Source organism: Elephas maximus, chromosome 2, assembly GCF_024166365.1.
Source record: "Elephas maximus indicus isolate mEleMax1 chromosome 2, mEleMax1 primary haplotype, whole genome shotgun sequence".
NCBI classification, from domain to species: domain Eukaryota; kingdom Metazoa; phylum Chordata; class Mammalia; order Proboscidea; family Elephantidae; genus Elephas; species Elephas maximus.
In genome coordinates, this window is record NC_064820.1 from 47,278,353 (window position 1) to 47,304,249 (window position 25,897).

Consider the following 25,897-nt stretch of genomic DNA (forward strand, 5'->3'; position numbering starts at 1 on the left):
CAATAAGGCCTGGTTCACACCCATATTTATTTTGCAATTGAGTTATGGAGTGCCGATCATAAATAAATGTTCATTAAATTGAACAACATAGGTATAAGATAAAGAAAACCTTAATGATTTCCCTTTTCAAATAGTGTTAATGATATTTTATTTGTGCTCCTTCCCCTACTCCTGCCCCACACAGGCAGCTCTATCGTGAAATAAATGAAAAGTTAAAAATAGCACAGTCATGTAATACTGTGATACTTAAGTTACGACCTGCTGCAGGACATGTTCAATGACCTGCTAAGAGAGAGTCCCGTTACCTTCATATTTCTCTGACAGCTTGTTTTTTGTACACCGGTGTTCCACTGTTTTTTTCTTAAAGAAACCAAAGCGTTTTTTTGTTTCAATCCGGACACAGTTTTGGGATTCTTCCTCTGTTAAACCTAGGAAATGGAGCAGAAAGAGAAAATACTGAGAATGTACTATTGAGAATTCAGAGAAGAGGAGCCTGAGGTGCTGGTCACCTTCGGAGTTAATTTTTATCTCCTTCAAGTACTACATGTCGTCCCCCATCTTGCCCAATCCCCATAAACTCACATGATTAATAGCTTTGACCTACGGATGCAGTCCCCACAGGTCCTGAGATGATCCTGAACAGGAGAGGTTCCTGTGAGTCTCTGCCATTTCCTCCTTTAAAACTGGCCCTAAGATGATGCATGGGGTCACTATGGCCCATCCCTTCCGGATGCTGTTTACCTCTCTCTGTTGCTTATCCCTTGCTGCCACTGCCACATGATAGACCACTAAACTTGCACTTCCTATTGGACAGTGCCACTGTGTGGCCTGCAGATCAAGAGATTAAGGCGTGTTCTGTTCCCCACTCCACTGCCAGGTCTACTTAATGGCCCTACTTCATGATTCCAAGAAACTTGAAGTCCCAAGGTCCTTCAAGAAACTAAATCCATCATGTCCACTTTGCTTTTTCCCTTAAAATGTAAATCTTATTGGTCTTCTTCTGTTCTCCTGTCCACTCATTTTCATACTTCTCTGGGCTTCCTCTCCCTTACCCAACTGCCCACTTCTTTCCTCCTTCCAAAGCCCTTTTATTCAACTCTCAAAAATTCTGACTTCCTGACCTATGAACCCCTCTTTTCAATTGCCTCACTGGATGTTCTACTCCCTTGCTTTAATTCAAGCCTGTACTTGCTACTGTTTCTGCCATTGTCTCCAGGGGAGGTTGATACTGGCTCATCCCCTCTCCCTTCAGGTTTAAGAGCTTAGATTGACATCGTCCTGGTTTCTTAGGGGTGCTTCGAGATGATGACTGTTTACAGTCTTGTAAGTCACATAAAAGCCCGATCCTCTAAGGCTCAGGCCATCCAGTTACAACACCTCTAACTCTCACACTAAATTCTCAAACATTCACTTGTTGAAGGTCTTGACATTTAAGCCTCCTTTTCTACTTGCCATCATTCTCGATGACTTTGAAATCCATGTGGCTATCCCATCCAAATCTCTGTCCCTTACTTCCTTCACCTCTCTACAATGACCTTATCTTTTACTCCTTCTCAATCATCTCACCCTCGGTCATAATCTGGGACGTGTCACTTATTCTGTTTTTCAACAAGGATTTGTTATATACGCATTATGTCCAGTATTATGCTAACACATGAAGCTAAAAAAGTAACGAATTAAAATGGTTCTTGCCCTATTGAAGCTTATGGTAAAAGACTTGGAGATGGAGATGGCATGAAAGAAAATTAAAAGATGGTAAAAATAAATAAATAAATAAATAAATAAATAAAGGCATCATCTACTAAAAACATTCACACAGTCTAGTAAATAAAGATGGAGATGTTGTTGTGTTGTTGGTTGCCATCAAGATGATTTTGACTCATGGCGACCCCATGCATGCAGAGTAGAACTGCTTCATAGGTCAAGGCTGCGATTTTTCAGAAGCAGATGTCTAGGCCTGCCTTCCAAGGAACCTCTGGGTGGGTTCCAGTCACCCGCCTTTTGGTTAGTAGTGACATCTTAACGCTTTGCGCCACCCAGGGACTCCTAATGCTGGAGATACATAACATGAAAAACAGTGGTTTATTGAAGGTTAGAAATTTACGCTATTATATGGAGACAGTGCCACTCAGAATCTAAATTAAAACATTGAGACATTTTGAAAGTTCAGGATGGGAGCTAACGGCAGCATGAGAATGTTCTTCTGTCTTTCAGTCCATTAACTTCAAAGCATACTGATAGCATGAGAGTACTTACTGTCACCACAGAAATTGCTCCACCTCTGACATCTCTAATTTAGAAACCCCTGTCAGACAGTAATGTCTTACCCTTCCTGCTTGTCCACTACTCTGTTGACCAGTTAGAAACTCCATACCCTTGTATTTTCTCTTAATTCTTCATCCTCTTTCTCCCTTCACTTTAGGTTATCCTACTTGTATTTCATGATCCTTCATTTCAACCAATCTCTTGCAAATATCCTAAACACCCTACTCTTTTATCTTTTCTTCTTGTTAACCTAGAAAAACCATGATCTTGACTGATTCTAACCATCTTCCTTCTCTGTGCCTGCTCAGAAACTGCTGGAGAAATTGTATCACCATGCAGATTGGTACCCCTACAAATACCTGGTCTCTAATGTGTTTCTCAAGAGAATTTGCTTGCCTACTCTAAGTAACAACAATTTCAAACATTTTTTTACACTGTGCAAACCTCTGTAACATTTAACTCCCAAACTGCAAACTTACCTATAGCTTCCTTTATCTTCTTGTCCCTCACTGTTGTTAAACCATCCTAGGTATTCATTAGTCACTGTCTTCCCTTCTCCCTACTTTTGAGATTTATAACTGCATTTTCTACATAAAGCTAGAATTTTCACTTAGACTTTGAGCTTTATTCTGAAACTTGGACCTGTTAATTGGCATATTGATGTTCTATGTGCTCTGTGACACTAGTCTTTGTTCTTAAAGACCATGACAAAAGCTATTAGCTATTGAGAACTCACTATGTGCCAAGTGCTGTGATAAGTTCTTGACTACTACCTGGGGTTCCATTTTGAAAGGTGTCATACTACCACTTCATGACCACTTGCTTGACATTGAGTAATGCCTGCTGTCTAGAACCTCCTTTGACTACATTTCAACTAGGCGGGATATCCTTGGAGATCAATACCTGCTAAAGTAAAATCTAAGAATGCCACCCACAGATCTTAATGGCAGGCAGTTGAATTCACAACTCCAGATAAATAACTTTCATCTCCTGACAAATGAGGGAAGTCTGAATTTGTGGTCAATTAGTCAGTGAATTAAAATTTGCCAAAAGCTACTCAAAATGTCTCAGAGGTGGCCCCATTTGTTCTCTTTGATGTTAGTGATTAAGTGAAACACAGAGCAGGGAAACAGGTCTAGCATACCTGTAGGCTGAGTTGGCACTGCCTAACTGGGAAATTTAAAAGAATCAATACTCCCTCTTCCTGAACAGTTTCCCAGGCCACCTGACACATCGCCTAAATCATCAAAATGAAAATCCAGTTCTTTTGGTCTTTAGTAAAATAATTGTCTTGCAAAACACAAGCATATGAGGGATGGAGCTGTTATTATTAGCTCTTAGGTACCTTAGAGTGAAGTAGTTTTTGAAATACTGCTATTAAGGGTTGGAGGTTACTCTAGGCAGGGAAGAGTGTTTTCAGAGCTTGAGGCACTGATTGGGTAAGATGGTGAAGGTGAAATGTGAAGGTATTGGTGGCTGGTGAGTGAGGCTTGGCAGATGGAGACCAGGTCTGCCTAGTTCACATTTTTTTTCAACCGTCGGACACATTCGAAGAGAGGCATTATCACGGAAAATTAAATTTAAATTAAAAAGTTCTTGGTTTGATGCCCTCATGTTTACCTTGCATCTTCAACACTAACAAAAAAGATGTCTGTTTCAGTCAGGCTGAATAAATATGGTTCATTTTTCTTCTGGTAGTATTGCTCTTATAAGAGAATTGGTTGAATGTTTAGGTCATGTTAAGAATTTAATGCAATCTATTATGCAAGACTTCCATCTTTTTCCTATTATTTTATTAGGTTTTTATTATGTATAAGTGAGAGATAAATTTGATATGTCCAAGTCTAACTATAAACTTAATTTATTTCATTTTCTGAGGGTTATAGGAGAATCTTTGAAGATTGGAATGATGAATCTAGCCTATGAGCCAGTGGCACTGATCATGTAGTGACTAAAATGTCAGGTCTTTATCAATGAATTTCTACACAAGACTTTTCTTCTCTGCAGTCTGCCCCATAGATTGCTGCCTGACCCTGAGCCACATTAACTAAGTAGTTGCTTGATGCTGTAGCCCTTGGCCTCTCAGATGGGCGTGTTCCCTCTGCTGTGGCACATGGATGGGTATTTCAGTAATGCCCTCAAGCTACTTGAACTGAGCAAAAATCAACTGAAAATGGCATACTGATAAGTAATGGAGAGAAAAATTTTTCATCTCCAATTTCGAGCAGTTAATGACTTACCCAAAAAAGAAATTTAAAATTACCATTTGTATATTTTGATATTTTAATTGTTTAATATTTTCATTTAAATTCTTTTCACCTTGCAGACTGAAGCAATGTCAACTTTCACTCAAGGTTTTAAATTGACTATGGGGCACTGAACAATAGAGGAATAAATCAAGGGATGCAAATAAAAAGGAATTTAATTTTGTTTTCTTCTTCTTGAGAGAGAGAAAGTAATATGAAAAATTCAAGGCATTATTTTGAAAATTAATTGTGAGGGATATAATTCTTATTGAATAAAGAATAGCAAAAACTAAAACTATACTGTAACTCCATGTTATAGCTAAGTAAAGCCAAAAAAGATAACAAGGATAAAAACAAGGAGGGCAGAATATGTATTTATCTAGAAAGTGGGCAAAAACAGGTAAGCATACCCATTTGAGAATTCCATTCTATTGAGATGTGTTTCTCTTTGGGTGTGCTTCATCTTAACAATTAAAAATGTGCACCAATATTATTATTGTGATCACACATATACACATACCAAACCCATTGCTGTTTAGTCAATTCTGCCTCGTAGTGACCCTATGGAACAGGGTAGAACTGCTCCATAGGGTTTCCAAGGAGCAGCTGGTGGATTTGAACTGCCGACCTTTTGGTTAACAGCCAAACTCTTAACCACTTATGCTACACATATATATGAATATATGTTGTTGTTAGGTACTGGTGAGTTGGTTCCAACTTACAGTGACCCTATGTACAACAGAATGAAACATTGCCTGGTCCTGCGCCATTCTCACAATTTTTATTATGCTCGAACCCATTGTTAGCCACTGTGTCAATCCATCTTGTTGAGTGTCTTCCTCTTTTTCACTGACCTTCTACTTTACCAAGCACGATGTCCTTCTCCAGGGACTGGTCCCTTCTGATAACATGTTCAAAGTATGTGAGATGAAGTCTTGCCATCTTTGCTTTTAAGGAGCATTCTGGCTATACTTCTTCCAAGACAGATTTGTTCGTTCTTCTGGCAGTACATGGTATATTCAATATTCTTTGCCAACACCATAATTCAAAGGCATGAATTCTTCTTCAGTCTTCCTTATTCATTGTCCAGCTTTTGCATGCATATGAGGTGATTGAAAACACCATGGTTTGGATCAGGAGCACCTTAGTCTTCAAAGTGACATCTTTGCTTTTTAACACTTTAAAGACGTATTTTGAAGCAGATTTACACAATGCAATGTGTTGTTTGATTTCTTGACTGCTGCTTCCAGGCACTGATTGTGGATTCAAGTAAAATGAAATCCTTGACAACTTCAGTATTTTCTTCATTTATCACGATGTTGCTTATTGGTCCAGTTGTGAGGATTTTTGTTTTATGTTGAAGTGTAACCCATACTAAAGGCTATAGTCTTTGATCTTCATCAGTAAGTCCTCTTCACTTTCGTTAATGAGTCTCCTTCCAATCCTGGGGCCGAATTCTTCTTTATACAGTCCAGCTTCTCAGATTATTTGCTCAGCATACAGATTGAATAAGTATGGTGAAAGGATACGACCCTGATGCCATGAATATATATATATATATTTACACACATACACACTCATATACGTAAACATACAAATACATATACACACTATAAATACTTTGTGCATGCATGTATAATTATGTATATATAGTATGTATATTTGTGTGTGTATATTTATGTTTCCAGTTTCCTATCACTTTTCAAACTCCCTTTCTTTACCTCTTTATGTGTTTCTGTCGGTCTGTCAGTTTGTACTTCTATTTATAGAGAAGAAGATGGAAAGTGAGAAAGTTCAGTAGGAGAGAGTAGCTCATCACTCTTTATTTTGGTTATGAGGTTTCAACCATTGAAAGGTTGAATGGTTGATTATAGATTCACATACTTCTTTAACTGACTTGATCTTTAAGGCTTTAGAGTCTTTACTCTGAATGTCTGATGAGTATAGCTTATCAAGTGGGAAATTACTCTCTAGGTTATAGCAGCAGTGACCAGAATAATTTCCTCCCAAGGGTCAGATGAAAGCAAGCCAGGAGCCAGAGGTTTCCCCCAAACATGTTTGCTTGGCATTGATGTCAATGCTATTCTTGGTGGCAGAAGACATCAGCTTCATCATGCAACCATTGCACCAGGGGAAAGGACCACAACTGAAATGAAACATAAGGGCAGGCCACATGGAAAGCCCTTCCCAGCAAAACCTTTTGGATTTTAGTAAACACATCAAGCAAAAAAAAGTAAAAACTTCTTTCCAAAAAATCCTTCTCAAAGGTTATTTATCCCATCTTTTCTCATAGCAAGGAGATCATGGGGGAACACCTGGTGACTTAAGAACTCAGGTGTCCTTATTAGGTGTTAGGAATTTACCATATTAAGATGTAATAGATTGAAAAGAGGAGTTGAAACTCTATTGCTTCCAGTGCTGGCCTGATGTTGCCTTTTAAAATAAATTCATGGTTCCTTTTGCATAAAATTTGAATGGACAATAATTCTGGTTTATTGGGGGAATTAGTGAGTTGGCTTCTGGTGACTATATAATTTCCTAACCTTGTTCTCTCTCACGAGACACATGATAAGATCATCACAAAGACCCTGAGTTCTTTGACACGGAAGCCTGAGAGCAACTATATCCAAAGGTGCTTAAGCTGTAATAATAATTGATATTGGTGATTTTAGATAATACTTTAGAGCCCAAGATGTCAGGTTCATATTGTTATTTTACATGTAAGCAGAAAATACCTCTGATTATATCTCGAGATATAACTTTTCCTCAAATGAAAGTACTTCCCATGTGGTTTTAAGTTTTAAGTTTCTTCCCCAGAAGAAAGATCTGGTGGTCTGCTTCCAAAAGACCAGCCACTGAAGATCCTGTGAAGCACAATTCTACTCTGACACACCCGGGGCTGCCATGAGGCAGAAATGACTTGATGACAACTAGTTTTTTGCTTGGTACATATCTGGCTCGGAAACCCTGGTGGTGTAGTTGGTAAGAGCTATGGCTGCTAACCAAAAGGTCGGCAGTTCGAATCTACCAGGTACTCCTTGGAAACTCTATGGGGCAGTTCTACTCTGTCCTATAGGGTCGCTATGAGTTGGAATCGACTCAATGGCAGCATTTTTTTTTTTAAATATCTGGCTCATATTAATTTCGTCCTTGTCAAGTCCTCACTTGCTCTTTCATCGTATGCCCTTGGCTTTTAGTTAAATTACTAAAAAAACAAACAAACTGCTATTGTGTTTGCTATAGACGGCACTGGGTTTATATAAGTATTATCTCTTACAGAAATGTTATAAGTAAATTATCTTTTAGAATTTAGTTCCAGGACAAACTTTGTCCCCCTTAGGTATGGCATGCTTCTCCCATTCTAGGTAACTAGTGGTACGTAGCTTATGATGTTCCCAGATGCCAAGCAAGTCAGAAGCAAATCTGACGCTCCATCACAGAAGTTCAGGATACTTGTTTTTCCTGCTTTTTGGTCCTAATTTTCTATTTTTATTTCACTTACTCGAGTGTGTATGTGGTTGATTGTTTTTCACTTCATTTTGGAAATAGAACAGGGTCAAAATAAGGTAAATGGAGGCCCTGGATGGTATGAGCGGTTAATGTGCTTGGCTGCTACCTGAAAGGTTGGAGGTTCAAGTCCACCCAGAGATGGCTCAGAAGAAAGGGCTGGTCATCTACTTCTGAAAATTCAGTCGTTGAAAACCCTGTGAGCACAGTTCCACTCTGATACACGTGGGTTCGCCCTGAGTCAAAGTTGATTTAATAGTAACAGAGTTTTTAAAAATAAGATCAGTAAATAAAAATGATAGAACAAGATAGGCAGAAAAATGTATTACATGTTATCACATTGGTCATAAAAGTGAGGCTGCAGAAAGCATACCTGAGTTCTTTAGCTCCTCACTGCTAAACTGATACAGGAGGTCATACACACCACCCAGGGAGCCAGAGGTGAAATAGTGAGTCCCGAAGTCGTCAAATATCCGGCTGTACAAAGCAAAATTGTATTCCAGTGGCAGATGGCTAAGTGCTTTCAAAAAGACGTCAGAAAGCTGTAGATCTTTACTCTTCATTGTAAAGTTTAAGACTTTTATCGCTTTATGGACCCTAATAAACCTAGAATCCTAAATGGAAGAGAGGAAAAGAGGAAAAAATGGTGATTAAAGGCAATAAACCCTGGAGGAATCAAACATTTAAATGTCGATTTATCATTATCTTCGTTCCTACCACAGTGTTATTACAACAATTTCAACTCTCTATTGCCTGTTCTTACACATAAAATTATAATTCTACTTTACTTTTCAGTACCTTTCCCTGAGACGTTCAAAGTCTCAACAGATAAGATTGTCTTAATAATGTAGACTGTGCCACAGAGAAGAACAAATGTTTTCAACCACAGAAGAAAGCAATTATCAGAAAAGTAAATCTTTCTCTCTTGATTGCAGATCATGGCTGCATCCTGCTGAGTTTTTATTTAGAAGACCTTGCTAATGCAAATAACTGAGAAAGGATTGTGGAAATTTTCAGCTGGGAGGTACGCAGCTGAGGTTCTTTGTCTCTAACTGGAAAAAAACATTTAATTTTTTTAGACCTCAGTTTTCACATGATAAGATGAAGGCTGCACACCAGGTAATGTTTCACACCGTTTTCCACTACAAAATGGCTGTGATTCTAAATTTCTTTGGGGTAAAATTAAACTTATTTTTTCTCTTCCACCGAGATGCAAAAATAATTGAATATGCTTTTTGATAATTTCTTGTTATATCAGGTTAATTTAAGATTATTATTGTTGTTGTTAGTTGCTGTTGAGTTGATGCCGGCTCATGGCAACCCCATGTGTGCAGAGTAGGGCTGTTCCATAGGGTTTTCAGTGGTCTGTATTCTGTTCAAAATCTCATTCTATTTGATTGTCCTTTTCCATAGCCACTGAGTTTTTTGAGTGCATCCATGTGCACTAAGTTTAAGAAAAAATTATATACTTTATTTGATCTCTCCAGTTTAGCAAATTGTAGCATTTGAGTAACAGTAATACAGTGAGGAACATATTTTAGCAAAAGAGCTTCAGTGTAGCTATAAATTATTGAACAGCCATCTTGCTGTATGCTGTAATTATGGCACAAAAAGACTGCTAGCACAAAAGGAAGAAAAAATAATCATAAGGATTGAAAGAATCCTCATCCATCCCCTTCCCTCCTTTTCTCCCTCCCCCTTCTTTCTTGCCTTCAACACATTTAATACTCAAGAGAAAGTTTGTGCCTTTATGGAGCTTACATTTGAGTAAGTGCCCGTTATTTCTATTTTTAGGTTTAATACTTGAATCCTGCCATAGAACCATAGCTTTTAAAAGCTGGAGGACCTTGTGCTTTTAGTAAAAAGCACACTCCTTAAGTACATGAAATGCTTATTATGGGAGGTTCAAACTTGCCAGGTTGCTTTAAAAATGAAGTCATGGAAAAACACAAATTAAACTTTAGTAACTCAATGTAGTACAAGCTCAACTTGTCAGTGCTCAATGGCTGGAAATGGTGATTTTAGATTAAAAAATTAGGTTACTGTAGATGATTAAGCCATATATAATCTATTTCAACAATTTGTGAATTCTTGCTTAATTTTAATTTTTTTTATGATTTTGATTTTTTAAAGTAAACCAGAAAAGCACAGAAGCTTAGTGAGGTTAACTGATATTTTGACTTTGAAACAGATTATCTGCCCCACAAATGTCTAGTCAGATGTGTGATGGGCCAAAGAAAAGAAAAATAAATAAAACATTAAGCTCTACTTAACGGCTTAGATTATTTTCAAGTTTGGAATACCTTGTCTTCACTGCTTGAAGAATAAGAAAATTGGGGTATCATTTTCTATGAAGCCTGAGATTCCCTGATTCTGTTCAGATCTAATCAAGGGTAATAGTTGCGATCTTCAGCTGAACCATATGATGTTGACTATTTGTAGGTCAAAAATGGTTGAATGTCAGCAGTTTCATGTGGTCCATGAAATGGCCCTAAATGTTTCCACTTTGGGGCAGACTAAATATTAGAGGATTAAATGACAACTGTTTGAGTTGGAATCGACTCGAAGGCAGTGGGCTTGTTTTTTTTTTTTTTTTTGGTTTGTTTATCTACAGATAGAGTTTCACAAATGTTCTCTAGCATGTTGGAAACATTTATAAATCCTTCTGTAAGTCTTAAGTCAGGACTGATATCTCTATCAACATTTCTTTCAACATAATCTCCATCCCCACTTTTGACTATATTTTTAAGCAGTTTTTTCCAGTCTGGGATGTTGCGTCGGAGTGAGCTGGGGACATTTTAACAAATGAAGATTCACATGTCCAACCCCCAGATATTCTGAATCAGTAGAGGAAGGGCTTGGAGATGTGTATTATTACTTCCTAGTAATTCTGGTAATAACTTGTATGAATAATCTCATGTGGTATATCTGGAACACAATTCAAAACTGAAGTGACAAGTTATATTATAGAAAGAATCTTTGTATTCTTATTTATTTATATATTTTTGCATGCCCATATCGCCAGATCCGGGCTCTTTCCACAGTTTGTTGTAATTATTAATAAATGAATGAGCAAATGGCTTGAAGTGTAATGTGGCGGATAAGAATACTGGATAAAAATCAGAAGGACTGATTTCACTTCTCGACTGTGGCATTTACTCACTGTAAGATCGTGGAAAAGTCACTTAGCCTCTTGGATGTTGTGTAGTTAGTACCTGCCACATGGTATGAATTTGATAAATATTTGTTGACTTAAAAAATGTTTGGACTTCAGTTTGCTCATCTGCAAAATGGTGTTAAAAATATCTACTCAGGTTACCTCTTACAGTTCTTTTGCAGATAAATGAGATGCTCGGAAAAATTATAAAGTGCTGAAAGATCTCATATTTATGTAAATGTACGAACAGGTGAATAAATAAATATATGAAAGGCACGATGGTAATTGCAGGAGGAACTATAAAATGGTGTTCTCCATGTGCTGCTCCCATTGGCCAGTGTCAAAGCCTCTGCCTCCTCCTCTCACCTCCCACCTTTCAGGTTGCATGATTCAGGCCTCATTCTCGCCCTTCATGTCTTTGGAAAGAACAAATACTATTTAGAATGATGGCTGCAGGGAGGCAGATACTATTTTAAAAGACGTTTGGTAAAAGTCTAAATGTGTCAAATATAAATCCATCCCCTAAATCATTTAAGAATTCAAAGACATATCCAAGAGGTTTAAATACAAATACTAGCAGGAGAAAAAGGAATAGATGAAGGAAGATGAAAAGATGGAACTGTATCTTTACATAATGAATAGACTTCACGAGCTCCTGACAAGATGAATGGGAAAAGTACATTTACACATATCCTGAATTCTAAGAGTAAAGAAAAAAAAATCTTGTAAGTTTTCAGACAGAGAATAAAAGAAAGAAAATTAGCTGTATATATGATTTTTTATATGCAAAAATGGAAATTAGAAGACAGTAGAATAATATATACTGACTTTTTTTTTTTAATTGAGGAAAGGACTATGATCCGAGATTCTTATATTCAGCAAAATTTTCTTTATCTTCATTGTTCTGGAAAAACGCAGGCATTTTAAGATATATAAGGATTTAAGAGATACCTTGCATGTACCCTAGTTGAGGAAAGTACTTAAAAAAAAGACAATTGAATAAGAACAGGATCTCAAGAAAGGGAATATGAGAGTGGAGGAAATGATAATGAGTAAATATAAATATATATATGTATGCATACATATATATCTACATATGTGTGTATACATATATGTATATATACATACATATACATGTATAAATGAGTCCCTGGCTGGTGCAAACAGTCAAGGGCTCAACTACTAAACGAAAGTTTGGCAGTTCGAACCCAACCAGAAGTTCCTTGGGAGAAAGGCCTGGCAGTCTGCCTTTGACATATCATACCCTTGAAAACCCTATGGAGCTGTTTCACTTTGCACACATGGTGCCGCCATGAGTCTGAATCCAGCAACTAGTTTGGTTTTTCGGTTTATACATATATAAACTATGATACAAATATAAAATATAGACTATGAACTTGGAATTTATAAGTGTTATGTAGTGAACCATTAAATAAAGAAGACAAGAGCCAGAATAAAAATATAAATTAGCATGTTTCTGTCGAGTCAATTTCGACTCATATGATAAAAACCAACACAAAACAATCCCTAGCAATATCTCAGAATGCAAAGGTTTTTAACTATCTCACTAACACTGAGGGGTTGGGAAGCCTGTGAGGATATAGTGGTGGGAGAGGGGTGGGATAGGGAAGCAAATGTATTTTCAAGGAGGTAGTGGGGATGGGATGTGGGGAATAGGTAAGTAACACCTTTTTGTGTGTGTGGGGGGACTACAGGTATTATTTCATGTTGATATAATAAAAGAAAAATATAGGGCTTGTAACTACTCTGTAGAGTTTTCTTGACTGTAATCTTTATAGAAGCAGGTTGCCAGGCCTTTCTTCCACAGCACAGCTGGGTGGGTTCGAATCACTGACTTTTAGGTTAGTGGTTGAGTGTTTGTGCCACCCAGAGATCTTAGAGAAAGAGAACCACAAGCACAATATAAAAGTATAATAGAACTTCCAAAATGACTAAAAGGACAAAATGGAGTAAATAGAAAGGTAAGAAAGACAGCAGAATAGAGAAGTAAGGAAATAGCAACAACGTGAAATGAGCAAGAAAAAGAAAATAACATGGAAAGAATAAGATCATCTATTTCACTGAGTATAGTAAATGTAAATTAGTTAAAACCTGAGACTGTCAGATTATATTAAAAAAAACCCTGCTATACGTAGTTTGTAAGAAACATACCTAAAGCAATAACGAAGAAAACTGAAAATAAAGAGAATACAAATATCAACACAGCCTAATGTACATGAAGAGGAAGCATTGTTATACATATTACCTCTATAATTTTTGAAGTGGACTATAACAAAAAAAATGTAAAACTATTTAGATCTATGTTAGAAATCCTATTGATTCGATACGAAAAATTTCCCCTTCTCGTCACATCATTGCTGGAATTGGCGTTAATTTTCAAGAAGGAATAGACATATCAGTAATTATTTTTATTACCTTTTTGTGGGAGGCTTGAATGGCTTGTTTGAAGGCAGACATATGGTTGACGCTTTGACTTTTTTTTGAGGAATAGAAAATTGGTACAGAAAAAGAGCCCTTGTGTTGATTTGAAAATGCCTCTTGTTGATTTTTATCCCTTTCTTGTGAAATTAAGTCCTTGTAGAATTCCGTTTCCAAATCATCCTCTTCGGTACTTACCTGAAGAAAAATCCATAAGAAATAAAACATAACTTAGGAAACACTAGAGCTACTTGGGGATATCTAACATAACAACCATTCATTCATTTTTGTATTCAACCAATATTTTTTGAGGATCCATTTTACTAGAGAATGAGGAATAACATTTGCCCCTGCTGTCAAGGAGTTAATAGTTTATTTAAGGAAAGAGACCACAGACAGTCAATTTAATATGGTAAGTAGTGTGCTGCCAGTAGGATATCATGGATAACCATAAAACCCAGAGACACAATATCAGTGAAGTCTTCCTCAAGGGAATAAGACCAAAGCTGAGACTTAAAGGAAGGATAGCCATGGGGGCTATGTTTAGTCTGCCCATGTTTTCAATGCAGTTTTTAATTTAATTGGTGACACAATTGGTTAAATGCTTGGTTACTAATCAAAAGGTGGACAATTCAAATCCATGAAGAGGTGCCTCAGAACAAAGTCCTAGCAACCTACTTCCGAAAGGTCACAGCCATTGAAAACCCCATGGAGCGCAGTTCTGTTCTGACACACGTGGAGTTGCCATGAGTCAGAGTCAACTCAACAGTAACTGGTTTGTTTTTTCAGAAAACTGAGGCCTGCTCTGGTTCCATCCCCATATCCTTGGCCTTATTCAGATCTTGGGCTTCAGCCCACGTCTGTGTGGAGACAGAGGACAATCAACTGAGTCTTCCTGGTGAGTGGTTGTAAGTCTTCATTGACTGGGTCTGGGAAGAAGGGAAAAATACAGCCAGTGGGATTTGACTGGTGTTATGAGTTATGAATCCGGCAGGGTATCTTCCAAATACAAGTGAAGCCTCTGTTACAGTTATGCTAGTAAGAAATAACAGTGGATGAATTAGAAAAAGTTTCAAGTAAGTTGACTGAAGAGCACATCCTTATGTTAAAGATGCTTGTCTAGTTTAAAATGGAAAATAATATCTTTTCTTGTTTTGAAGTATTCAATATTGAAGTGCACTATGAGACAAGACGTTCTGGTGGCGCAGTGGTTAAGTGCTTGCCTGCTAACCAAGAGGTTGGCAGTTCACACCTCTCAGCTACTCTGCAGAGGAAAGTGGTGGCAGTCTGCTCCCATAAAGATGACAACTTTGGAAACCTTATTGGGCAGTCCTACTCTGTCCTATAGGGTCGCTAGGAGTAGGAATTGACTGGATGGCAATGGATAAATAAAAATGGATATATGGGACAAATCACATGTCAAAATTAAATAGCCTACAGAATTTAGTCAAGGAGGGACAAAATAATCCAGTGTCAAAGGAGTCTTGCTCAATAGCAAAATACAGTCAACAGCGTTGTTTTGATATTGTGGTACATACTAGTTAGCATTTGAAATGTCCAGAAAATGAAGCTCTTCAGAAATAGTGGTCATATACCAGTTTTAAATAAAATTGCAGACATTTCTTTAAAAAGTTCAGATTACAAATATTTTATGCTTTATAAATTAGCCCTCACATAAGAAAGCATGTGTCATATTAAAGAAAAAGATGTTAGCATGTACAGAAGGAGGTTAGGCAGCCTGGGCAGAATCTCAGAAAAAATAGGATTTTGTGTGGTTCCTGGGAGGTGCAAATGGTTAAGCACTGGACTATTAACTGAAAGACTGGCTGTTCAAACCCACCCAGAGGTGCTTGAAAGACAGGACTTGTGATCTGCTTCCAAAAAGTCACAGCCTTGAAAATCCTGTGGAGTAGTTCTACTCTGCACACTTGGAATCACACCATGAGTTAGAATTGACTCATTGGCAACCACCACCACCACCACCACCACCACCAATATTAGCGTGGCAGGAGGGCAAGTTCACAGGTAGGCAGTGGTGAGAATTAGATTGAACTGGGCAACAGGGGCCAGATCATGAGGAGTCTTGTATGCTTTGCTAAAGTATTTGGATTGAATTTTTAAGGCAAGCGTTTGCATCTAGTAAATTCTTAATAAATGCTAATTGAATGAATGAAAAATGGGGACTGTCACCATCACATATTTGTTTTGCAAAGATCCTATGAACTGTAGTTAACTGAAGTAGATCTAAGGCCAAACCAAAAAACTGAGCCCAGTACAGTCGAGTCCAAGGAGAGCAGTTTAAGTAAAGTGTTGCAATAAGCCAAGTGAGACATGATGATGGCATGGTCTAGAGAAGTGATGGTCAGGGTGGAGAGAAACCAGTGGATCTGAAAGATATTTAGACAGCAGATCAATAGAAGTTGTTGACCAAATAGATGGGGGCAGGGTGGGTATGTGGCGGGGAAGAGACATAGAGAGCAAGAAAGAGAGAAAGAGGGAGAGAAAGACAAGAATGCTATTCCAGGAGAGGGAATATAGAAAACTGAGGAAACTTTTGAAAGGAGAAAGGTGAGTTCTTTTAGTGGTCCAGTGTAAGGAACAAGAGCTTGACTCTAAAAAAACTCTTTTTTTTTTTTCCCACTAAGAGATGTTGACTACACCCCAGGGAAAAGGTTGGGAAAAGGTTTTAATGTCTAATTTTACATACTTTTGCTGACGTCTCAGTTGAGTCCATCCTGGGATTCAGAGCCTGCTATTTGTGGAACTGGTAGGCTGGTAACCTTGATATGCACTGATATTTTTACTTTTGTGTTTGAAGAAGAAGGAGGTAGTTTTGTAGGGAGAGGCAGGAGAGACATGGGGAATGCAGTGGACATGGTAGTATCTGGTTTTCTATGGTGTGAGTATTAGAGAAAGAACCTGTAAATCACGAGGTATTAAGGGAAGGCTTGAGGGAATGCAGGTCTATTAAGATGCCTTGAGGATTTTTAAGCTCTGGGAGGCAGCAAGAGGAGGTACCTAGTGTGGGTCAGTATATTCGTAAGTGTGTTGAAGTCTAATAATAACCATGCTCTGTGGTTTGCTGGTGACAGCAAATGTTTAGCAGGTACTCTGTAGCAAACCAGTGGCACCATGGAAGACAGGAGGATCCCTGAGTAAGTTATACAGCTATGGGAACAGTGCAGGAATCTTATGGTAACTGAGTTCTGCATTTAGCTGTTGGGAGGTCCCTAATGGTCAGAATTCTGGTGTTATTGCTAATGTGACCTCATTTAAAAGTCCTCACTCAAAACGCAAAACATTGAGGAGATTAAAAACGAGTATGCAACAGGCATCAGTCATATTCAATACTTGGGTTACAGAGATAGAGTAATGGCTAAGGACTTGATTATTGACTTAACGGACTTCTTGACTTCCTCCCCAGCTTCTCTTCTTTCATCTCCATATAGAGATTCAGTCAGAGTCCCAACTCCCAGAAGACCCTGAGCTTTGGGCAGAATACAGTTCAAATGCACCCCTACATGTGATACCATAATTATAGTAACTGGGCTTGTTCTTATAATCAAGTTCCATCTTGTTTTCTTGCATTAAGACTGTTTTATACTTTCTCGAGAGGCTGGACCCTGACCTCAGGATCATAGTTGCTGTGATTGGGTCTCCATTGTCTGCTACAAAAGCCTTAGATGTTGTCCATCTTATGGCTGGCCCCTGTGCTAGCCATTAGTCTGTCCACAAACACTCCAGCCTCCTCTTCTGGGAACATGGTAAGTTTGTACTTCCCTACTCCCTTTAAACCTGTAAATCCCTTTGGTTAATTGAATGTGTGTTATCTGTCACTTCTCGGTAAAAACTTTAACATTCAGTGGGCAATTTACCGCTTTCCCTTTTTTTGTAAACTGATCCTGGAAAGATGTGTCAAGATAGAGCCGCATAAGCTCTGAGTCTCTGGGTTTCTGAGTGAGTGCTATGAGCAAAGCTCCCCAACCCCCTCCATTAACTTGCACTGTCCAAGTAGTAAAAGTGAGAAATAAACTTTTGTTGGGTTAAGACACTGACACTTTGGAATTGCTACTGTAGCATAAACCTAATCTATGTTGACTGATAAAATGTTCTACCTGGTGTTGGCTCTGTGTTCCACCACCTGTCCTGTGGTCTTCCTATGATCTTCTATTCTGACTTCCTTTTCAATTGTCTTTCCTACTCCTTCGTTCATGGGCTCCTCTAGTCTTTGTGTGACAGCCAGTCCAATACTAAAGGAGAAGGGAAGTCAGATGCCTGCTAAATTTCTTCTCCTCTATTGTTTTCAATAAGATACAGTATAGATTTGCACAGCTGCCTGCTAAAGGCATGAAAAGAAATATAGAGGTCACTGAAAAGTAAACCAGTGGCTTATGACCTTGGGCTTGGTCATTTTCAGGTCTTTGTTTGAATAAGTGTCACCATGGCCTTCCTCAGTAGTTGAATATTAGCTAAAACCTCAGTAACATATAGTTAGAGACCAGCATGGGCAGCATCTCAAGATTGGACAAGTTTTAGAACCACATTAATAATGAAATAAGTCTACTTTAATCTGAACGAAAACTTGCAGGTTGTATTTCCTGATGTAACTTGCCAGTGAGGCTCTTATTTCCAAATTATGTGAGTGGACACAGTGGTCTGCTGTTCTATGATGGAAGGGGTGGGGGGAAGGAGGAGGGAGACCTGACTGTAGTATTTGCCTTTTCCCACAGCATGGCAGATTTCAACCTATGTGATGCAAGAGTAAATTATTATATAATAGTCCCACACACAGATAAAATAGATGTAAATGATTTTCAGAACCCAGATAATGGTAAAATGTAGGAAAATAATTAAGAAGTTGTAAAAATGGCGTGGGTATGGTATCTGACTTCCTTTAACTTCACAAGGGGGAAGGAGAATCAAGATCAACAGTTGATTCCTGTGAAGCAGAGGTCAGACATGCCTTCTTTCTCCGTCATCTTTACCAATTCTGACACCAACGGTCTCTTCCATGGCACTCTCCTTCTTTGCTAGTTCCATAATGCATTGCAATGGCCACACAGAACTCACAGACAATACTCATGATTATGGGGTTTATGGTGGCACAGTGGTCAAGAGCTTGGCTGCTAACCAAAATGTTGGCGGTTCGAATCCACCAGCCACTCCTTGGAAACGCTATGGTTACTATGAGTCCTATAGGGTTGCTATGAGCCGGGATCAACTCCATGGCAAGGGGTAACAGGTTACAACTCAGGTTCAGGAACACTCAGTATACAGTTCTTCCATCAGGAAAACCTGTTCTCAGCTGTACTCACAGGCACACCTCTCTGGCCCTCAGCCTCTCCCCCTCTGGGGCAAGTGTTACAAAGCTCTTTTAGCTCTGCTGATAAGTGCCTAGGGGCACCCTATTCTGCCAGAAAGCCTCCTGCCCAAAGGCACTCAGCTTTCTTGCTCCGTGGGCTGGGAAGTCCACCTCAAAGTCTCCTAAAGTCGTTTCTCTGCCACTGCTTCTTGAAAGCGTTCTCTCCTGTGTTTCCTGGTTCCAGTGCAGGGATCCTGGGTCCAAAGGACATGCTCTTCACTCCTAGCTATTTTTCCTTGGTGGTGGTGGGATCCTCTTTTGCCAGCTTCTGGGATGGCTTATTTCAAGCCCAGCGAGATGATAAAACTTTCCAATGCCCTTTGTGGGGTACAATTACCCTATTTGCACAGTCTCTTGGGTGGGAGTTACAAGACCATGGTGAGAAAGACCACACAAAAATGGTACCGCAGAAGTGATAAATTTTGAGTAATGATTACCCTTGTTTTTAACTAACTTACTCAATTGTAAAATTACATATTTAAATTTTAATGTTTAACAATCAGCTTGCAAAATTTCTGAAAATTTAACAATTAGCTCTTGAGAGCTGGGACGAGCTGGCTCCCGCAAAACACTGTGTGACCTCATGGGTGATTTCTTTTGAATCAGAGTTTATGAAAGGTACTCACACCTTGAACCCATTGTTACCATCTTCCTGGAGATTACTACCAAGGCCTGGTGTAGCACAGGTTAGACTAAGAGCCAGGATATAGGAGTTCTGTTTTGCCTTTTACTTGCTGCATAACTGAGAAAGTCATTTAACCTTAATGAACATATGTTTCCTTATTTGTAAAATAAATAAAAATCATTTTCTGCCTTCCTGGGGGCTTGCTATGGGAATTCAATAAGGCAATATATGGAAGCATGTTTTAAAATCTCGAGTGTTAACCTAAGTGTGAAGTATTTTCTAAGCCCAAATTTGCCCTAGTCTCACGTGCTGAATTTAACATTTGTTGCTTGTAGTTTAACATAGATAATTGCTGAGTATATACGCAGTATGTTTCTTGGGAAGTTATTGCATCTTGAAGTAAGTTTGTGGATTGATTTTTTAGAAACTAGTAAGCATCCTCTCACAGAGCATTATTGTATGAGAAATATTTGTATTCTAGATCTGTCCACACAACCTACTGGATAAATGTTAAGAGTAATACCATCATTGATAGAATTTTTGATGTTATTTCCTTGAAAAATACGTCACCTAAGTTCCTATTCAGGACACCAGTAAGACTCCTTTCACCACCTTTGTTGGTGGTGGCCCTTCTTGGATTAGTGTCTTCTGGATCTGTGCGGTGATAGACAGTAGTTTCTTTACCTGCTCAGAAGTCATTTGTTGCTCTTTCATCTCTTCCTCCAGGCAGAGATGAGACTTCTCTAGGTAAGTCTTCCCTGAGATTATATAAATTTGGCAGTTGGACATTCCCCTCACCCACTGATCTATATTATACGTATATTGTTGTTAGTTGCCACTGAGTAGATTCTGATTCATGGAGCCCCCATGTGTGCAGAGTAGAACTGCTCCATGGGTTTTCAAGGCTGTGACCTTTCAGAACCAGGCCTGTCTTCTGAGGTACCTGTGGGTGGATCTGAACTGCCAACCTTTCATCTAGTAGTCAAGTGCTTAACCATTTGTGCCACCCAAGGACTCCAAATGTATGTTAGATGGTTTTAAATTGAATTTAGCAAATTGTAGAATGCCTGTATTTGTATGGATATAAAGGGCTTTTTCAAGAAAGGGTTAAATGACTTCTTGCTGAACTCCGACTATCCATAAAGTGGTTCTGAGAAATCATTAGACCTTCTGAAATGCTCTCTGATGTCAAATTAGTATTAATGGATGTCACCATTACAAACATGTCCTTCCTGTCTCCCTTATCACAAATTAAAAGAAGTAGATTGTTCACTTTAGTTCAACAAGAGCACTTATCATGTATAGGGCACTGGTAAGTATGAAGTACGCTGCTCATGATCATTTATGAAAACAAACAAACCAACGAATAAAACAGAAAAGAAAGGATGCAGAACTCCCCCATTATCCTTAGACTCATCCTGATTTTTCTTAGGAACCAGGTACGTTTTTATGTTTAAATTTCACAATTACTTAAGAGAACCAGCTATGGAAGGAAAAAATTCTGAATAAATCAAACCATTTATCTTTGTAGGGGCAAGTCTGAAATAGCCGTGTGCTCACTTGAGAAAGCATGGGCTCTGGAGTCAGAGAGGCCTTGGCTTGAATCTCTAATCCCTTATTTACTGTTTGACTTTGGGCAAATTAGCTACATCAGTTTTCTTCATCCGTAAATCGGTGATAATAATACTGACCTCACTGAGTTGTAGAAGGATTAATAGCAACACGTAACAGGGGATTACAGACGTTCATTACCTTTGCGTGCTGTCCCTTCATTCGTCACTAATTTTTCACCAGAAACTTAGCTTATAATCACCATTGGCCCTGGAGTACCACCATGATAAGCTGTCATACCTCGAAGTTGACAGTTTCCAGATTGGCCGGGACACGGTATGGATTACTTGCTCTACTGCTTTTGACAGTTTTACACATTCCTCCAGTGAAAGAGTTATCAAGGACTTCTCCTCTGGGCTCTCCTGCCAGAAAATGAAATCTAGAAACAAAGTAATTTTCAAGAGTTCAATAGATGTAGAGAAATCTTTAAAATTTACTTTAGTTATATGAAAGAAATTCCTCTCCTAGACAGCTTTGACTCATGACAAATGACTGGAAGGAAAACCCTTTTTTCTAGCTCATGGTGAGGCATCCAAAGAGGTTTGAAAGCCCGGGCTCAGCCCCTCTGGCTCTGTTTGTTGTTGTGTGCCATCAAGTCAATCAAGACCCTATAAGACAGAGTAGAACTGCCCCATAGGATTTCCTGTGGCAGATATGGAAGCAGATAGCCAGTCTTGTCTTCTTGTCTCCTGTGGAGCCACTGGGTGGGTTTGAACTGCCAACCTTTCAGTTAGCAGCTGAGCGCTTAACCATTGTGCCACCAGGGCTGGCTCTGTTTAGGTTTTCCTATTCCTCTCACTTAATTGTTCTAGGCTTTCAATATGAGATAAAAATTTAGGTTTATAATTATTTCATGACTTACAAAGCCAGTACGGGCTTTGGAAACAAATTATGAAATAAATTATTATGAAATAAATGCCATTCAGGGTCCACCTCCTTCAATGTGATATAGTAAAGGAATTCTGATAGTTAGAAATGAAATACTAATAGTAATATTTTAAGACTGCTCTAATCATATTATTATTGCTTTTACTAATAACTGTAATAATAATATTTAAAATATACTTTATTTAAGAAATGCTTACATACTACTTACTATAGGGTGAACACTGTTTTAAGCACTTAACAAATACTATTTAACATTTATAATAATGAAATGATACAGATACAATTATGATACCCATTTTACAAATGAAGATATTGAGGCACAAAGAAATTAATTAGCTTGACCTGAATCATGTAGTTAAGTAGTTTTGTGGTAGATAAAATAGTTAACCAAGATGCTAATACACAATTCATAAATCAATAATTCTTTTTTTCTCATTGATCCCACATCTTAACTTAGAAAACACAGACAAACGAAAGAGAATTTAACACTTGTGTTTGTAAAGTTAAGCAGCTTGTGAGCTTCTTCCCAGACCAGCTCTTCTTCCTTTCTTCTCAAATACCTATTGATACAGCTATCTGAGTATCAGATGCATCTGAGAGAACCTGGTAATCACTATTTTAACAGTATTATTGAAATATAATTCACATACCATAAATTCACCCATGTAAAGCCTACAAGTCAATGGTTTTTAGTATATTCACAGACTTATACAACCATCACTACAATCTAATTTTAGAACATTTTAAACACTTCAAAAATAAACCCTGTTCCCATTTGCAGACATTCCCTGTTGTCTTCACCTCTACCCTGCCCCAGTTGTAGGCATCTTCTTTCTGTCTCCATGAATTTGCCTACATTGGATATTTCATACAAATGGAATCATACAGTATGTGGCCTTTTGTGTCTGGCTTCTTTCACTTAGCATAATGTTTTCAAGAGTCTTCCATGTTGCAGTATGTGTCAGTACTTTATTCCGTTTTATTATTATTCTTTCCCCATTGAATAGTCTTGGCACTCTTGTCAAAATCAAATGTCCATAGATGTAGCAGTTCATTTCTGAACTTTTAATTCTGTTCCATTGATCCAAAAGTCTATCCTTATGCTAGGACCACATTGTCTTACTTATTATAGCTTTGAAATATTTTTAAATCAGGCAGTGTGAGTCCTCCAACTTTGTTCTTATTTCTCAAGATTGTTTTGACTATTCTGAGACTCTTGTATTTCTAAATTTCAAGTTCTGTCTTGGAGAGACGCAATTTAAAAGAGGAGGCAGTCATTCAGGAAGCCACCTTTTGTGAGTGGAAATGTGTTCTTGTGGGTAGAAATTTTAAAGTCAGAAGATTGGTAAAGAGATTCCAGTAAGCAGCTCTCAAACCTTAGTCCCTGTGGAGGCGAGGAGAGGACTGGCTGTCCCTGAGCCAGCAGGTTTTGCTCATTTCTGAGAATCACTGGGGCAACAACTCTGCTTGGCAGAGGCCCACATGCTTCTTCTGCCAAAGTACACATAGCATGTGGTCCTCCCCGTCTGTAACTCGAGAATCCAGACCAGCTGAGCAAGAGGTGAGATTGTAATGTCAGCCCCCATCAATCAGAACATTAGAAGATAGGATTATCAACAGAGTTTTTGGCTGATTTGGAGCTGAGTTTTTCTTCCAGGGAAAGGAAAAGGGAAAGAAGGAAACTATTTCTGCACATTGATAAGAAGGTGATGTTCAAGTACTCTCATTGGAATCAGCCCTAATTGGGATTTCTTAGTACAGAACCTCAAATCAGTTTGTAATTGTTCAACATACAGATGAGAAAACTGAGGCTCAGAGATGTTAAATAACTTGGCTGTGATGTAGTGAGTCAATGCAGAACTAGCCCTAGAACCAGCTCTTCTTACTTCCAGACTAACGGTTGTTCCACTTTATTGGTGTTCCTGAATTTGGCCCAATCTTCTGGTTTTTATTCTAAATCAAGTGAGGCCGTACTTTCAATTGTTGCCGTTTGTCTTCGGTGCTTCAAGGTTTCATATTATGCAACTCTGGCAGCATAAGTAAATACTTAAATAAAAAAAGAGTCCAATATGAAGCAATAAAAACCAATAGCAAAATATCTGCCTTCTGGCTAAAAATTTAAGGGAAATGTCTTTATTATAGGAAGAGGAAGGCACAAGAGGCTATCTTTGTTAATTTTTCTTATGCTTTCAACTAGGGCTTACTTCTTTTGTTTCAATGACTTACCTTTTATTTCCTAAAGTTTTCCAAGACACTGGCCCAGCGTAATGAATTTAGAATCCCTTGCCAAACTCCCAATGCTCTCATGAGGAGATAGTCCTGAAATAGGTGCATTAGAATTTCTGAGCACTATTCAGAGATAGAGAGGAGGGTTGAATGGTCTCTTGATGCATCATCCAGTATGTTCACACCTCTAATGTAAATATTTTTCTGAGTCAGCATGAAATAGTGGAAATAACTTGAATTTTAAAGTCTGGATTTGAATCCTGGTCCCACCATTTACTAGTTGGTGGACTTGAACCGCTATTTAACCCTTCTGAGGCTCAGTATCTTGATTTGTGAGTTGAGCATGTAGCATTAGATGGCAATGCAGGTCTGACCTTCTGACTTTAAATTATATTGACCGAAAAAAAAAAAAAAATTTTTTTTTTTTTTTTTTTTTTTTTTTATGCCCCACATGGTCTGTGTAAGAGGAAGTTTTGGGCACCCTGGTCATGTTCACCTTACCTCTCTCCACACCATTTTTTCTCACACTCTCTTTTCTATCTGGGCCTAACTTTTCTTCTGACTCTGTCTCCCATTATTATCCTGGGCTTGCCTCTCACACTGGAGGACTGGTGTTGCTTCTTTATTGTTTTGACTTTCTACACTCTCATAGGCATGCTTCCCTGATATCCACTTTCTCCATTTGCTCCTGGTATTTATGGGTCTTACTTACCCATTTAAGACCTAGTCCTGGGAATCCATCCTGGCACCTGCCATTACCAGTCTGCTCTGATCCTCTCCAGAGCTGTCAGAATTAGAATTCCTGTCAGAATTAGAAATTCTAATCCTCCTATTTCAGGAACATCTGAAATAGCGATGTGATGAGATGTAAAGAAGGCCATGTTTATGGAAGGCCCACAACATTGCCTGGCACAAAGTAAACATGCACATATTAATCCTTGTATTTCCCAGGCATGAGGATCATGGCCATAGGCCACCTGCGTATGGTAGCCATTATCACAGACAGAGCTGGCTAGGAAGGTGGACAATGACTTGTGTCATTGCTTCATTGCTCTCAGCATCCAACCCATTAGTTCCGAGATGCCTTTCCACCCCAAAATGATAAATGAAAGTTACCTACCCCGTACCCATTAGCTGCACACTAGGGATGGGGTAATAATTCCGCGGGCATACTGCCTTTGTTCTCCCACAGTCCCTTTCATCTGAATTGTCTCCACAGTCATTCTCTCCATTGCATTCCAACTTGCTAGCAATGCAGCGGCCTAGTCAAGAAAAGCAAACAACATCGACAACAAATTATCACTTAACAAAGGATTTATACACTTGCAATACAGATGCTTTAAATTTCCAGGTAAACTTGAAGGAAAGTTTTCATTATTTTTGATAAAAATTTAGGAACATATGGAAATGAAGTGATAAGGTGATATTTTCTTTCTTTTTTTTAGGATTATAAGAGTCACCACAAAATTATTTAGTTCACTATTGGGCTGATTGTTTCGATATAGAGAATTGATTCCAGAATCCCATTCCCATTACAGTAAACTTACTGCAGATTTCAAGATCATGTTGTA

The 25,897-nt window shown here is 38.4% G+C and overlaps 1 protein-coding gene across 1 annotated transcript in view; it reads right to left on the minus strand.

The window, feature by feature from the left end:
- Positions 1–25,897, minus strand: part of C6 (complement C6) — a 75,547-nt gene that overhangs the window by 35,733 nt on the left and 13,917 nt on the right. The window contains exons 4-8 of the mRNA XM_049857977.1: positions 25,447–25,588; positions 21,453–21,591; positions 13,612–13,812; positions 8,392–8,632; positions 306–428 (exon numbers count right to left, since the gene is read on the minus strand). Coding sequence (XP_049713934.1) covers positions 306–428; positions 8,392–8,632; positions 13,612–13,812; positions 21,453–21,591; positions 25,447–25,588 — 846 coding nt within the window. The remainder of the gene's footprint in view (positions 1–305; positions 429–8,391; positions 8,633–13,611; positions 13,813–21,452; positions 21,592–25,446; positions 25,589–25,897) is intronic.